At 34.3% G+C, this 17,254-nt stretch overlaps 2 protein-coding genes across 2 annotated transcripts; both read left to right on the forward strand.

Annotated features, from left to right (window-relative positions):
- The first annotated feature begins 586 nt into the window (after positions 1–586).
- Positions 587–1,375, forward strand: LOC138881650 (uncharacterized). Its single transcript, XM_070161894.1, has 2 exons — positions 587–762; positions 892–1,375. The coding sequence occupies exons 1-2, from the start codon at positions 587–589 to the stop codon at positions 1,373–1,375; spliced, it is 660 nt and encodes a 219-aa protein (XP_070017995.1).
- A 6,406-nt stretch (positions 1,376–7,781) lies between these two features.
- On the forward strand, positions 7,782–14,299 carry LOC104234871 (probable CoA ligase CCL7). The gene is made up of 6 exons (XM_009788507.2): positions 7,782–8,939; positions 9,536–9,725; positions 10,043–10,188; positions 13,020–13,087; positions 13,205–13,307; positions 14,051–14,299. The coding sequence occupies exons 1-6, from the start codon at positions 7,944–7,946 to the stop codon at positions 14,162–14,164; spliced, it is 1,617 nt and encodes a 538-aa protein (XP_009786809.1). The 5' UTR covers positions 7,782–7,943; the 3' UTR covers positions 14,165–14,299.
- The last annotated feature ends 2,955 nt before the right edge of the window (positions 14,300–17,254 follow it).

Raw genomic sequence — 17,254 nt, forward strand, 5'->3', positions numbered from 1 at the left:
ACGCCCACTATGTTTCTTGCTTTCCTTTTCTCGGTTACTTTTTGGAGTGGAAATTATTTTTCGAGTAGTTAATAGAAAGGAAAAAAATAAACTAGATAAAGAGGCTCATTAGTTTATTTATTTGCCTACTAGTTGTATACAATTGATATGCCCACGATCTGTGTTGAATAATAAAAGAAAAAGTACAACATCAGTGTTGTTATGATAAGTATCACGTTATGTTGGATGTCTACTTTTCTTCCATGATCTTCGTCTCAAATGTTTAATGACATATTTCATGACATATTATCTTTATTTTTATGCCTATATAAAGGCCTTGTAATAGATAGGAAAATACACACAATTGAAGAAGAAATAAGAATCTCTCTTCCTCTTTTTCTCTCTATATCTCTTAGTTTGTTTTTGCTTGTTATATATTGTTATTTTGGGTTATATTTTATAACACGTTATCAGCACGAGGCTTTACCATCTCAAGAAGATCTTTGAGAAAATTAAGGTATAATTTTTCTCAAATTTGTATTTTTTAATTATGTCTGATATTATGAAAAGAAAGTTCATTGCCCTTGAAATTTCGGGCAAGAACTATATGACATGGGTATTGGATGCTGAAATCCATTTAGATGCAATGGGTCTTGGAGACGCCATTAAAGATAAAGATAAAGCATCCACCCATGATTGTGCTAAGGTCTTGATTTTCTTGCGCCATCACCTGGATGAAGGGTTGAAAATTGAATATCTCACAGTGAAAGATCCACTTGTTTTGTGGAATGGTTTAAAAGAAAGATATGACAACTTCAAGTTGGTCACTCTTCCACAAGCATGATATGATTGGGCTCATCTTAGGCTCCAAGACTTTAAGTCTGTTTCTGAATATAATTCTGTTATGTTTAGAATTACTTCTAAATTGAAACTCCGTGGAGATAATATCAGTGACTATGATATGTTTGAAAAAATGTTTACAACGTTTCATGCCTCCAATATGGTCTTGCAACAGCAGTACCAAGAGAAAGGCTTCACAAAGTACTCTCAGTTGATTTCTCTTCTACTTGTGGCTAAACGAAATAATGAATTTCTTATGAAAAATCACGAAAATCGACCCACTGGGTCTACACCATTGCCTAAAGAGGATGAGGTGTATTCCCATTATGCTAATCGTGGAAAAGGTCGTGGCCATATTCGTGGTCGTGGCCATATCCAAGGAAGAAAATTTCCTGGTGTTAATCATCCTCCACCGAAAAATAACTTCCAAAAATGGAAAGGGAAAGATGAGAAACGAAATGCAGAGGTTCAGAAACTAAATGCTATCGTTGCGGTGGAAAAGGGCATTGTTGTCGCATACCAAAACATTTGGTTGAGCTTTATCAAGCATCTCTGAAGAATAAAGGCCATGAAGTCAATCTTGTCTATGACAATGAATTTGACATCACCCACTTGGATATGGCAGATTTTTGAGCACTCTGATGAAAAAATAAACCACTTGATCGGTGATGGATCTGTCGCTAGAGATAATTGAGCATTTTAATTTTTATGCTTTCCTATTCGTAGTATGTAATGAATAAACATCTCGTAATTTTTATTGCAATTTATAATTCTTCTTATGTAGTTCTTAAGAATATTTTATTTCTGAAATTTTAAAAATTTCACAAACAAGGAGTAATATCCTATTAATTAGTATTCTAGTCTCAGTGATCTTTTAACAATTTTAACTTTTCTTTATGTTGCTTTAATTCTCTTTAAGAAAAGGTTTACAAGCACCCTGGAACAACTTTTGTTACTTCACCCTCAATTTTTTTATGAGTATGTTCTTTTCTTACACGGATCAATTATTTTTCATACAATGTGTAGGAAAATGCAAATAATTTATACATGTAAATAAATTTGTTGTAGTTGTATTAGTCATATGTGTACTTGTATTATTTTTTGTGTAATTATTTGTATAATAATTAGAATTTGCCAGAAAATGCATTAAAGGCTACTATTGAATTATTGGTTTAACTTTATTTCTTTTCCATTTTTCTCTAAAAATACTAATATTTATTCATATACTTCTTTTGTATGTCAAACTACGGGAAGCAAATATGGATATCTTTCAAAGCAAACTTGGATCAAAGTTCAATTGTAAAAAAATTTGCTTAATTGATTCATGTACGACACATACAATATTCAAAGAGAAGAAATATTTCTCTCATTTAAGTATGTGTAAGACAGATATTACTACAATTTCTGGTAGTAATAATCTAATTGAAGGCTCTGGAAGAGCTACTATAACTCTGCCTATGGGAACAATAATTATCATAGAGAATGCAATGTTCTCCTCCAAGTCCAAGAGGAACTTATTGAGTTTTAAAGATATCCGCAGAAATGGATTTCATATTGAGACAATATATGAGAATAATATGGAATATCTCATCGTTACCAAGAATGACTCTGGCCAGAAAAGAGTTATTGAGAAGTTCCCATCTTTATCTTGTGGCTTGTATTGTACAAAAAATAGTGCAATTGAGGCACATTCTACCTTAAATCAAAAGGTTACTGCTTCCAATACTTTTGTACTTTGGCATGATCGATTGGGCCATCCTGGATCAATTATGATGAGAAGAATCATAGAAAACTCAAATGGGCATCCATTAAAGAATTTGAAAATTCTTTTAAATAATGAATTTTCTTGCACTTCTTGTTATCAAGGCAAGTTAATTATAAGACCATCACCAACAAAGGTTGGGATTGAGTCCCCTGCGTTTTTAGAACGTATACAAGGGGACATTTGTGGACCTATTCACCCACCTAGTGGGTCGTTTAGATATTTTATGGTCTTAATAGATGCATCTTCTAGATGGTCTCATGTATGCCTATTGTCATCTCGCAACCCCGCGTTTGCAAAATTAATGGCACAAATAATCCGATTACGGGCACAATTTTCCGATAATCCAATTAAGTCTATTAAACTTGATAATGCTGCTGAGTTTTCATCCCAAGCATTTAATGATTATTGCTTATCAATTGGAATAAAAGTGTAACATCCTATAGCTTATGTTCACACTCAAAATGGCCTTGCAAAGTCTTTAATTAAATGTCTACAATTGATAGCAAGACAGTTACTCATGAAAACGCAGTTGCCCACTTCTGTTTGGGGTCATGCCATTTTACATGCAGCAATGCTAATTCGTCTTAGACCAACAAATTATCACAAATATTCCCCGTTGCAATTAGTTTTATGTCATGAACCTAATATATCTCATCTAAGAATTTTTGGATGCGCTGTATATTTGCTTGTAACACCCTCATATCGCACCAAGATGGGTCCCCAAAGAAGGTTGGGAATATATGTTAGGTTTGAATCGCCCTCCATTATTCGCTACCTTGAAACATTGATGGGAGATTTGTTCACTGCTCGTTTTGCAGATTGTCGATTCGATGAGGCATTTTTCCCAAAATTAGGGGGAGAAATTAGTGAAACCAAACGTGAAATTTTGTGAAAAAATACATCATTGTCTCATCTTGATCCACGTGCCTCTATTTGTGACACAGAGGTGCAAAAGATTATCCATTTGCAGAAAATAGCAAATCAAATGCCAGATGCATTTACGGATCTGAAAAGGATAACAAAATCACATATCCCTGCAGAGAATGTCCCAATACGTATTGATGTCCCTATTGGACAATCTTCTAGTGTCATAGCTAATGAGTCAAAAGCACGCCTAAAACATGGCAGACCATTAGGTTCTAAGGATCGAAATCCTAGAAAAAGGAAAACAAATGATCAAGATGACACTACAAAAGAGTCTCATAAAGAAATTCACAATTTAACCAATCCTGAGATTCATGAGGAAATTAATGAGCTTGAGACTCAAGAAAATAAGGAACTATCAATAAATCCAATCGATATTGAGACAAATTTGAATCGAATGGATATAGTGGTGGATTACATCTTTGCATATAATGTTGCATCTAGCATTATGCAAGAAAGTGAGGATCTTGAACCTCAATCTGTTGAAGAATGTCGACAAAGGCTTGATTGGCCAAAATGGCAAGAAGCAATCCAATTAGAGTTAAGTTCACTTGCAAAACGTGAAGTTTTTGGGCCTGTACTCCAAACACCTAATGGTGTTAAGCCTGTTGGCTATAAATGGGTCTTTGTACGCAAAAGGAATGAAAAAAATGAGGTACAAAGATATAAGGCACGTCTTGTTGCACAAGGATTTTCACAAAGGCCTGGTGTCGATTATGAAGAGATATATTCTCCTGTTATGGATGCTATACATTCCGTTATCTCATTAGTTTTGCTGTCCATGAAAAGCTTGACATGCATTTAATGGATGTAGTTACAGCCTACCTTTACGACTCACTTGATAATGAGATATACATGAAAATTCTCGAGGGATTTAAAATGCCTAACACACAGAATTCAAAGTCCCGAAAATATTTTTAATTAAATTGCAAAGATCTTTGTATGGTCTAAAGTAATCAGGAAGAATGTGCTATAACCGTCTTAGTGAGTATTTATTAAAGTAGGGTTATATAAATGATGTCATTTGTCCATGTGTTTTATAAAGAAAACAACATCGGAATTTGTTGTACTTGCCGTATATGTCGATGACATAAACCTTATTGGAACTCCTACAGAACTCCAAAAGGCAATTGATTATTTAAAGAAGGAATTCGAGATGAAAGATCTCGGAAAGACAAAATTATGTCTCGGTTTGCAAATTGAACATTTGACAAATGAGATTTTTGTTCATCAATCTGCCTACATTAAAAAGGTATTGAAACGGTTTTACATGGATGAATTACATCCATTAAGTACTCCGATGATTGTTCGATCACTTGATGTGAATAAGGATCCATTTCGACCTCAAGAAAAGAATGAAAAGCTTCTTGGTCCTGAAGTACCATATCTTAGTGCAATTGGTGCACTAATGTATCTTGCTAACACTACAAGGCCTGACATAACTTTTTCGATTAATGTCTTAGCAAGATATAGCTCTGCTCCTACAAGGAGACACTAGAATGGGATCAAACACATATTGCGATATCTAAAAGGGACTACCGATATGGGCTTATTTTATGGCAATGATTGCAATCCCGATCTTGTTGGTTATGCCGATGCTGGGTATTTATCTGACCCGCATAAGGCTCGATCTCAAACAGGTTATGTGTTTACATGTGGCGGCACTGCCATATCTTGGCGATCGACTAAGCAATCAATCGTGGCTACTTCTTCTAATCATGCTGAGATAATTGTTATTCATGAAGCAAGTCGAGAATGTATTTGGTTGAGGTCTATAATATATCTTATCCGAGACAAATGTGGTTTGAAGTGTGAAAAACTACCCACAATTTTGTATGAAAACAATGCAGCATGCATAGCCCAATTGAAGGGAGGATTCATAAAAGGAGATAGGACAAAACACATTTCACCAAAGTTATTTTTTACACATGATTTTCAAAAGAATGGTGATATCAATGTGCAACAGATTCGTTCAAGTGATAATATGGCTGATTTGTTCACCAAATCTCTACCAACATCAACCTTCAAGAAAATGGTGTACAAAATTGGGATGCGAAGGCTCAAGGATGCGAGTTGATGCTCTCATCAGGGGTCCCTTACATGGTTTTATCCCACTGAATTTTTCTTGCAAGGTTTTTAACGAGGCAACTAAAAGGCGTATTTCTAAACATGTGTACTCTTTTTCCTTCACTAGGATTTTTTCCCCATAGGGTTTTTTTCTAATCAGGTTTTAACGAGGCACATTATCTATGTCTACTCTTCTTCCATGATCTTCATCTCAAATGTTTAATGACATATTCCATGACATATTTTCTTCACTTTTATGCATATATAAAGGCCTTGTAATAGATAGAAAAATACACATAATTGAAGAAGAAATAAGAATCTCTCTTCCTCTCTTTCTCTCTATATCTCTTAGTTTGTTTTTGCTTGTTCTATATTGTTATTTTGGTTATATTTTATAACAAGTGTGCATTTTTTCGCTTTCCTGGTCTTGCTTAATGTATGGAGCATTTAATAAGTAATTTTCATATATGATATTTACATCAAATCATATTACTAACTTATTATAATTAAGTAATAAACAAAAAATAGGTATATTATTTGATATAATTAAGTGATAAATATTTATTTTCAAATACATATTGTTTACGTACTTATTTAGTTTGTTTTACGTTGAATAATTATTCTTGTAATTAGATATTATGTGGACTAAAAGAAAGAAGCGTGGCCTATTTTGTTGTTGGTCCCAACTCATAAAAGGTAGTAATTTATATCCAAGACAAACGAGTGATATACCAAAATTAAAAATTCACACTTTCCTCAGGCATTGCAAATTGCAATATTTTTCTAAGAAAATGACATTATTAATTATGTGAAGAGTTTTACAGCTTGTTTGGATGGTTATTACCCATTGTATCGTATTGTATTGTTACTTTAAATACAATATTTGTTTTGATTGTTACTTAAATTTTATTGTATCATATCGTTAAATCCGTCGTTGTATAACGACGAAATGTGCCACTTTATGTAACGACCGATTTGGTGTGATCGCGTCGTTATCTTGTCTTTTTCTCTCAATCTCACCTTTTGTTATTATTAAATTATTTTATTTTATCATTTACTCTACTTTTTTATATAGTAATTTTATCTTGTATCATAATTTTTCTTTATAATATTGCAAGTTTATTCTTCATATTACTGGTGCGTGATATCATGGAACGATGACAAACGACACAATCTATCCAAATATTGTATTTATCAAACGATACAGTACAATACAATATAGTACGATAAGATACATTATGAAACGATGCGTAATAACCATCCAAACAAGCTGTTAATTACGCAAAAAACATTGAAATTCACGAGATAATTTCCAATCAATTCGGATTATATTCGTGCACACTTGTTTTATGGCCTAAAATTGTTTGTTCGACAAATGTCAATTTTATATTTGATCGAAACCCATTCAAACGATAGGGACAAATTTTCCTTTATCCTTTTTGAGCAACTTTTAGTTTCATTAAATTTTAGGTTTAATATTATCTCGTCGTTAGGAAAAGCTTTATTTTTTTCTGTGATCTCTGACAAAGCTCAAATTTGAAAATAATATATAGTAAAAAATTGACGGATAATATTAGACCCTTTTCTCTAAAGCAGAGTCTATCCATTTTTTGCTGAAGCTCCCTTAATAAAAAGAACAAATACAAGACTTACTAATTGCAAGAATACAAATAATAGAGAGAAAAATTAGATTATTGCAAAGAAGGCTTAGAATCTTTCCCAATCATAAACATAACAGCAACTCGTATTTCATAGTATAATTTTTTAGTCTGTAACCAAATACTATACCTATTATAGTAAATTAATACAAATTTTTTTTTCTTTGATCACTAATAAAGCTTAAATTTGAGAATAATTTCAAAATAATAGTCAAAATGTTGACGGATAACATTGTCTCGAAAAATTTAAACATGGAGAGTCTACCTATTTTATGCGGAAGCTCTCTTGAAACATACTAACTGTAGGGATATGAATCGACTAAAAGTATGACGAAGAGTGAAACTAAATTATTGCAAATAATGCAGTGACAAATTTGAATATTTCCCAATCATAAACATAACAGCAACTCGTATTTCATAGTATAATTTTTAAGTTAGTCAGTAACCAAATACTATACCTACTATGTAAATTAATAACCATTAAAAAGACAAAATATTTGACTTTTCCTAAATAATTATGGTGGACTCTACCATGGACGACTCAACAAACTGTCTTTCCTCTATCTAATCTTCATAATACCTTATATATTTCCTTGTCATTTTCCTATCTTTTCTCCTCAATTCAAGAATCCCAAATACCAATTCATTTCCCACTGAAAATTCAGAAAAAGCATTACATAAAAATCAAGTCAAAAATAGTGTTCAATTCAATGGAAAAATCTGGTTATGGGCGTGATGGAATATACAGATCACTTAGACCTCCTCTGTTTCTTCCAAAAGATCAAAATCTTTCTATGGTCTCTTTTCTCTTCCGAAATATTTCCTCTTTTCCTGAAAAACCAGCACTTTTTGATGGTGATTCTGGTCAAACTTTGACTTTTTCTCAATTCAAAACAATTGTATCCAAAATTTCCCATGGCCTAATTCACCAATTTGGTATAAAGAAAAATGACGTTGTTCTTATTTTTGCACCTAACTCTATTCAATTCCCTCTTTGTTTCTTTGGTGTTATTGCTTTAGGTGCTATTGCTACAACTGTTAATCCTATGTACACAGTTTCTGAACTTTCTAAGCAAATTAAAGATTGTAAACCAAAGCTTATTATAACTGTCCCCGAGTTGCTTGATAAAATTAGTGGCTTTAATTTACCTATTTTGCTTTTGGGTCACAAAAACGATTGTAATTTTAGTGGCGCAACGTTTACTGAGTTAGTTGATAAATCAGGGTATGTGAATTTGGATAATAGTGGGATAAATCAGAGTGATACTGCTGCATTGTTGTACTCTTCAGGTACAACAGGGATTAGTAAAGGAGTAGTTTTAAGTCACAGGAATTTCATTGCTGCATCTTTAATGGTAACTGCTGATCAAGATTTGAAGGGTGAAATGCATAATGTTTTTTTGTGTGTTTTGCCTATGTTTCATGTGTTTGGTCTAGCTGTTATTATGTATGCACAATTGCAAAGGGGTAGTGCTATTGTGTCTATGGCTAAGTTTGATTTGGAAATGATTTTGAAGACTGTTGATAAGTATAGGGTGACACATTTGTGGATTGTGCCTCCGGTTGTTTTAGCATTGGCTAAGAATCCTGTGGTGAAGAGGTATAATTTAACATCGTTGAGGAATATTGGTTCGGGGGCTGCACCTTTAGGGAAGGAATTGATGGAGGAATGCGCTAAGAACTTTCCTCAGGCTGTTGTTTTTCAGGTAATTTTTTTGCTGCATTATTTCTACCTCGAATATTGGAATGATAGGGAGTCTTGGCGCAATGGCAAAGAGTTGCTGCCATATGATCAGGAGGTCACAGGTTCAATCCATAAGAACCGTCTTTTGCAGAAATGCAAGTAAGGCTCTATACAATAGACCCAATGTGATCTAATCTTTTTCAGACCCTTGCGAAGTGGGAACTTAGTGCACCAGACTGCTTTTTTTGTTGGAACGGAACATGTCAAAATGGATGAGAATATAGAGGATTGCATAGCTGACCCCAACTAGTTTGAAACTGATCCTTTGTTAATTGTAGTAGTTGTTGTTTTAACCTTTCAGTAATAGTACTTCTCCTTGTCTAGGCATTTGCCTTCAAAACATCAAAACAACTTTCTCTTTTTATAAAACATCAAAACTTTAGTGACCTTTGATGCTTTTGTTTACAATGTTCTGTTAACACCAAAACAGTAGCGAGAGAAATAAATGAATAACCAGACAGCCCATATGGGCAATATGGATAGCTTCCCATGAATGGTCATGACATTTGGTAAGTACCTTAGGAGGAATTCTCATAGTTCATAGTGCTATAATTTCAGGGATATGGTATGACAGAAACATGTGGAATTGTGGCAGTGGAGAGTCCATATGTTGGACCGAGACACACAGGATCAGCGGGGACCTTGGCTCCTGGAGTGGAAGCTCAAATAATTAGTGTTGATAAACTGAAGCCTCTTCCTCCTGGACAATTAGGGGAAATATGGGTGCGTGGTCCCAACATGATGCAAGGTACAATCTTTGCCAAATTTGGTGTAGTTATGTATGTATGACTAGAATAGAATTCTATTCTTTTGCTATCATAAAAGGTAAAACCGGTACAACGGAAATTGCACTTTGTACCTTGTTGCATGTAAATCTGCTGAACTGTGTTTTTTGAGCTACTATGTTTCTTTTGGACAAGGCAATAATTGTTATTCTGAAAATGAATTGTTTTCATATGGCAGTTTACTCAATTCTGTTAACTTTGAGGAATACTGGTTCTCATTTCGCGATGGGCAGGCATTGCGTTTTATGTCCTGTTCTTTATGGAGTTTTGTTATTTTCAGGCTATTTCAATAATCCACAGGCCACAAAGCTCACTATAGATAATCAGGGTTGGGTTCATACGGGAGATCTTGGATACTTTGATGAGGAAGGAATGCTCTATGTCGTTGATAGGATCAAAGAGCTGATCAAGTGCAAAGGTTTTCAGGTACCCTCTTTTTGGTGATGGCAAATTTTCCTCCGGGTTTTAAAAATAAGTGGGAGTTTGGACAAAAGAATTGTAAAATTCTGGAAAAAGTAAATTTTTTTTCGAGTAAAAATGGTATTTGAAAATTAGAGTTGTGTTTGGACATGAATACAATTTTGGGTTGTTTTTGAATTTTTGTGAATGATCTGAAGTGAATTTTGAAAAATAGTTTTTTGGAGTTTTTCAAATTTTCAAAAAATTTAGAAATTCATCTTCAAGTGAAAATTGAAAATAATTAGATCGAAAAAAAGTGAAATTTTTTCGGAAAAAGTGAATTTCTTTTATGGCCAAACGGTAGCAAAGACTTAGCTGAACTTGCTGTATCTATATTAGTACATGCTGTCTTGCCTCTAATTGGTGCATATAGCATTAGTTCCCTGGCCAAAATTTGATATGCTGAAGGGAGAAAAAACACCGTGTCTTTCTGATTCATTATGTCTGTTTATCCTGAAGGGACTAAAATTATGTCTGTTTTTTTCCTATGTCAACTGCCTTTTTTCTTGTCTTGAACTTAAGTTTTCAAATTAGGAACTCTTTGTTTGTTGGTGGTCTTTGGATTCGACTGTTGTTTAATTTTTAGTAATGAATTAGGGGGGAAGTTGCATGTTCAATTAGTTTTTTGTGAACAAGCTTTTAGAGAACATTTTGTTTTGGAAAACCTGAGTTGGTTTTGTTTAGGTTTCTGGAAAGCTTTTTGGTCTAATTTCAGGAAACTGATATCTGTTTTAAATCAAATTGGTTTTTGTCTGAGGAAAGCTTCTTGGAAAAACATTTTGGTTTGATTCCAAAAAGGATCACCTTTATTAATTTCTCGCACCTGCTCACAACATGATCTTCTCAACTATATATTGTGATTCCTCCCATATGTTCAATACTCTTTAACAGGCTTTGTATCACGTGTTGGCGAAATTCCTCTTAGGAGGTCTATCTATTTACAAGCTGTATATCACAGTAGGTCCAATCAGCCTCTGTTGTTGTTGATATTTGTTTGATCCTATCCTTCCTCTCAATCCGAGGGTCTTGCGGAAACAGCCTCTCTACCTCCCCAGGGTAGGGGCAAGGTGTGCGTACACACTACCTTCCCCAGACCCCACTTATGGGATTTCACTTGGTTTGTTGTTGTTGTTGTTGTTGTTGTTGTTGTTGTTGTTATCCAGTCAGCCTCTGTGGTGGTTGCTTCATGGGATAATGCCCGTGGCAGCCCCCATAGAGGAGACTCAGTATGTTTCCTGTGCAATTGATTAATAAACTTTGGGCTTGTAAACCTAAGTCATTGGACATCGCAGCATATAGTCCAAGTACCTTGCCATAGAGGTTTCCATAGTAGAGCATATAGCTTCCTAGTTGACTAGTTCAACTTTTCCTGGACCACCATTTCTTTCAGATTCGGACTATGGCATAATGATTGTTTGACCATTCTTTTCAGAGAGAGGAAACTCCAGGTTTACCAGTTGAATGTGCTGCTGAACTTAGCACTGAGGTTCCCGTTTAGGGTGCTCTCAATAATAGATTCTTTTATTTGCCTGTCCTTCTTACTCGGGATGAACTTCTTTTCACTCATTCATCCTCTTTGAAAGAACTAAAAGAAATATAATATCTACCGCTCTAGTCGAATTAAAGATTGTCAAAACTCATTATACTTCAAATAGCATTGGAGAGAGACTCCATAACTAAGCAATCTATGAATATCATCAACTTTGCTCCGCACTTAAATGGATAAACTCTACCTTGACCCGTTTATGGCCGAAACATAGCATCCTGGGTGTACGAAAAAAAGTTGGAAGAGCTGAGTGTTGCATCGCATAAATTTTGATACTTCTTACTGCTCTGATCTTTTCTTCTCCTGGCAAGCTCGCCTCTCACCCCTTAGATAAAAATTGCACGTGCAGTACACTTAGGGTTCTTGATGGTCTCGGCAAATGCAGAATTAAGAAGATAGATCTCTACTTCCACCTTGGGGGTTGCGAGATGCTAAGAATGTTTCTTTCCTCAAACTTCCTATGTCTATGTCTTTTTAGCCTGAATTATTCAGTACAACCTGACCACATTAAGTTACTCCATATGAGACTCATAAACAAAGTAAATCCCCCTATAACCTTTTATCCCATGTATTTCTAAAAGGAGAAGAAGGGTGTAGAGCTGCTGGATCCTTCGTTTCGAGGTCCATCACTTGAGTCTTGTGTGCTAGTCCATCTTCACTGCATTTTCAGTCATATAAAAATGAAACTTCAATAGAACAAAGATAAGCAGAATAAAAGAATCTTCATACATGCTTTTTTCTGAGGGATAAAATAGCTTGATGTGAGAATAAGATTAATCCTTGTAATTGCCAGCAGGTATTTTTATCTTTTTCCACATTGCTGGTTTCTGCTCAAATAACTTCCGGGAAGATTCTTTATCCCGTCCTTTTGATAACCGTGGTATCCGGGTCAGCTTGCGCCGCACCTCGACTAATTACACGGGGTACTTGCTACCTCCTACCGGAATGCTGGGATTTGACCTGAGACCTCACGGTTCTCAACCCACTTCATTGATCACTATACCATATCCGTGGGTGCTTCTTTATCCTGTTAGTTAGACTAATATGCAAGTTGAAAGGATAGGTAAAAGCTCCCACTTCGATTCCTAGTAACCTAGTGAAAATAACCTTATCAAGTAGGTGTTGTCAAGTGTTCAACATTAGGTGTCTATTTTCATTTCCATAAGCAATGGATTATTTAATGTTTCCAGATGCGGATTGATTTTTATATCAATTAATCAAGGGTGATAGTTCAAGTTTATTTCTTTATCAGGTTGCACCAGCAGAGCTTGAAGGTCTACTAGTTTCTCATCCTGAAATATTAGATGCTGTTGTTATCCCGTAAGTATTGCTCTAGTAAATTTTGAAGCTATCTTATTCGAAAAATGTCATGTGATACTGTAATGTTATTTGGAAAGATGATCCAAGAATGTATGAAGTTAAGAGTTTTTTTTATAGGTTTCCTGATGCTGAGGCTGGTGAGGTTCCAATTACATACGTTGTTCGCTCGCCTAATAGCTCTCTAACTGAAGAAGATGTTCAGAAGTTCATTGCAGATCAGGTATGATCGCGAAACAGTGACATCTCTTAGATATTCACATGATGCGCGCACCTGCACAACAGGCTTAGAAGATCAAGGCAAGATGAAAATAAAGCAGTAGCACAAGCATTAACAACAACAAGATAACAAGAAAACGAAGCAAAGGGGACAACACGTAAAACTATAAATCTCACAATAGTATCGCACCAGACTAACACTAATACTATTGATATGTAAAAGAAACATTCACGACTACCAACTAGCCTTCTACCTTAATTATTGACTTCCATACCATCCTATCAAGGTTCATGTTCTCGGTAAGCTGAAGCAAAGCCACATCTTGATCACCTATTTCCAATACTTTTTCGTCCGACCTCTGTTTCTTCTCAAACCCACCAGGGCCAACCTCTCGCACCTCCTCACTGGGGCATCTACGCTCCTCTTTTTCACATGCCCAAACCATCTAAGTCTCGCTTCCTGCATCTTATCCTAACCATTTAGATATCTGCTCTTGGATTGATTATTGGGAGTGGTTTAAGCAGTGTAGCCCGGACCATCGTCAGACTATCTGTTGGTGTGGGATTTACTAAATTATACTACTAATTGTCACTTCACAAGCTAATTTTATTGAATATTTCGCTGGACCAGAACATGCTCTAGTAGGTCCAAAGGTGGAAATCATTATCAATCTTTCTCTTGAAAAATGACTTCCGTTATACCAAATACAATTGAACATTTACATGTAATTTCCATATGTCTTGCAGGTTGCACCTTTCAAAAGATTGCGGAAGGTGACATTCGTAAACAGTGTCCCCAAGTCAGCCTCTGGGAAAATCCTAAGACGAGAACTGATCGAGAAGGTTCGATCAAAACTCTAAGATCTGCAGTTTATTCATGAGATGTTAAATTGCGCTTCCATCTACTGTATTTTTTCGAATTGTGGCAGAATTTGTATGATTATGTGAACTTAGAAGTAACATGTATAATAAAAGGTTCACTATTGGAACTGCTTATTTCCTTTGTTTTTGTTTTTACATATTCTATTTGACCATTTCCAAGTCAAATTTGTGTTAGTTTTGGTAAGAACATACATTTGATTTGTTTTATAATTTCGGAAATAGTCTTTAACTTTCAGAAAAAGAATATGTTCAATGAATCAAACGACTTTGGCTATGGTTGTCGGTTTGTTGTTCTAAAATGGAGTTTAATATTATAATACGATATTATGGAGTATGGTTTGAAATAATTGCATCGACTATTTATCCAATTTTGTCCTTTGGATGTCATCCTTCGCATTATAAGTAGAGGCAACAGTGTCATTTCAGGACCTAATACGTTATATCACAACCTTATTTGATAATGTGTTGTTAAAATGTCAATCTCTTATCCAAGTACCAATAGTCCTCAATGTTTTTTGCAAAAAGTTTCACAATAAAAAAGAAATATAACGTTATCATATTTTTTCTGTATATCGAGTAATCTTTTAGGGATTTTTACATACCTATACATTATTGGAAACTTTATTACTAAAAATGTCCATGTTTAGTTAATTACCCGATTTAAACAAGTTTTATCTACAAAATATATATATTTCACCTTAAAAGTCTCCCAATCAATTATTTGTGCCTTAAATCAAGGGATTTAGTTATATCTTTTTCCTTTTTTCTCTCCTCTCTCCTCTCTCCCCTCTTCTCTCCAGATTGAACTTATAATTAGGAAAAATACCAATTGTACTCTTGCGCTTCTTCAGCACTCTTTATAGTAGGAAAGTTGTTGCGCTTTTGTTTGGTCTGAGGCTTGGATTATGGCCATTTTTATTTGAAAAAATAAATGAAACCAATGTGATTTTTTCTGGTGATCATGTTCCGCCAAAAGAACGTGTTCTATTGATCGCCAACCACAGAACTAAGGTCGATTGGATGTACCTATGGAATCTTGCATTGAGAAAAGGATGTTTAGGCCACATCAAATATCTACTTAAGAAAAGTTTGATGAAATTGCCAGTCTTTGGCTGGGAATTTTATGTCTTGGAATTCATCCCATAAGAGAGAAATTGGGTAGTCGACGAATCAATAATAAGACACGCACTTTCGACGTTTACAGATCCTCAAAATCCATTGTGGCTAACCGTTTTTCCTGAAAGAACAAATTACACTTATCTATAACTTGTCTTCAACTTTCATACATTATTTCTATCCAGTTATATACAACTATAATATCATACCACTTAAATACATTTTTATACAAATTTTATACAATATATCTTTTGTATATTTTGTATCTGATTTGTATATAGTAAAAACAAATTTCATACAACTAATTATATATTATACAACTTATCTACAAGTTTAATACATTATTTTTACTCAGTTATATACAATTACAATATTATACAACTTAAATACAATTTTTATACAATATTGTTCAACTTTCATACAGTATTTAAATAATATATATATATATATATATAAACAACAGAATATAATTTTCTACAATTTTACTACAACTTTCTTCTTCTTCTTCTTCTTCTTCTTCTTCTTCTTCTTCTTCTTCTTCTAGTTTCAATCTGAAATTCAGCCAAAATCAAGTCTAATCTTCACCAAAACACCCTCAAAATTGAGATATAAACTCCAAACAATATTCCCAATTGTTTGCAACAACACCCAATCCAAACAAATAATGGTTTTTGAAAATCCAAATTCGAATTCAAAGCTTCAAAGCTTTTTAATGGCTGTCAATGGTGGAATTGCTGATCTCTTTTCCTTTGTTTTGCATCATTGGAATTAGGGATTGAGAGATAGAGAAAGACGTAGAGAGAATTCCCAATTATTTGCAACAATACCCAATTCAAACAAATGATATTTTTTGAAAATCCAAATTCGAATTTAAAGCTTCAAAGCTTTTTAATGGTTGTCAATGGTGGAATTGCTGCTCTCTTTTCCTTTGCTCTACATTACTGGAATTAGGGATTGAGAGATAGAGAGAGACGTAGAGAGAGAGAGAGAGAGAGAGAGAGAGAGAGAGAGAGAGAGAGAGAGAATAAGGATGAGAAATAATTGATTCCTAATATAAATGGATACTTATTTAATTCCTAAAGTGTATATAATTGGTAAATTTGTATATAGGAGGTAATTAAATTGAAACTTGAGTAGGGAGAGTAATAAAGTTTCCAATAGTGTGTAGGTATGTAAAACATATCTATACACTATTGGAAATTTTATTACCAAAAATGTCCACATTAGTTAATTACCCGACCTAAACAAGTTTTGTCTACAAAATATATATATTCCACCTTAAAAGGCTCCCAGTTCATTATTTGTGCCTTAAATTGAGGGATTTAGTTACACCCTTTTCCTTTTTTCTCTCATCTCTCCCCTCTTCTCTCCAGATTGAACTTATATTTAGGAAATATATCAGTTGTATTCTTGCGCTTCTTCAGCACTCTTTACAGTAGGAAAGTTGTTGCGCTTCTGTTTGGTCTATGGCTTGGACTAGGGCCATTCATATTTGAAAAAATTAAATGAAATCAATGTAATTTTTTCTGGTGATCATGTTTCGCCAAAAGAACGTGTTCTGCTGATCGCCAACCACAGAACTAAGGTCGATTAGATGTACCTATGGAATCTTGCATTGAGGAAAGGATGTTTAGGCCACATCAAATATCTACTTAAGAAAAGTTTGATGAAATTGCCAGTCTTTGGCTGGGGATTTTATGTCCTGGAATTCATCCCATTAGAGAGAAATTGGGTAGTCGACGAATCAATGATAAGACACGCAATTTCGACGTTTACAAATCCTCAAGATCCATTGTGGCTAACCGTTTTCCCTGAAAGAACAAATTACACTTATCTACAACTTGTCTACAACTTTCACACATTATTTCTATCCAGTTATATACAACTATAATATCATACCACTTAAATATATTTTTATACAAATTTTATACAATATGTCTTTTGTATATTTTG

The sequence above is a fragment of the Nicotiana sylvestris genome, chromosome 11 (assembly GCF_000393655.2).
Source record: "Nicotiana sylvestris chromosome 11, ASM39365v2, whole genome shotgun sequence".
NCBI lineage: Eukaryota > Viridiplantae > Streptophyta > Magnoliopsida > Solanales > Solanaceae > Nicotiana > Nicotiana sylvestris.

Excerpts from the sequence above, each read along its gene's own strand:
- LOC138881650 (XM_070161894.1), top strand. The coding sequence starts at position 587 with ATGACATGGGTATTGGATGCTGAAATCCATTTAGATGCAATGGGTCTT. Across the intron at positions 763-891 it reads GTGAAAGATCCACTTGTTTT|AATTACTTCTAAATTGAAAC; the intron begins GTGGAATGGTTT and ends TGTTATGTTTAG.
- LOC104234871 (XM_009788507.2), top strand. The coding sequence starts at position 7,944 with ATGGAAAAATCTGGTTATGGGCGTGATGGAATATACAGATCACTTAGA. Across the intron at positions 10,189-13,019 it reads TCAAGTGCAAAGGTTTTCAG|GTTGCACCAGCAGAGCTTGA; the intron begins GTACCCTCTTTT and ends TTTCTTTATCAG. Across the intron at positions 13,088-13,204 it reads TTAGATGCTGTTGTTATCCC|GTTTCCTGATGCTGAGGCTG; the intron begins GTAAGTATTGCT and ends TTTTTTTTATAG.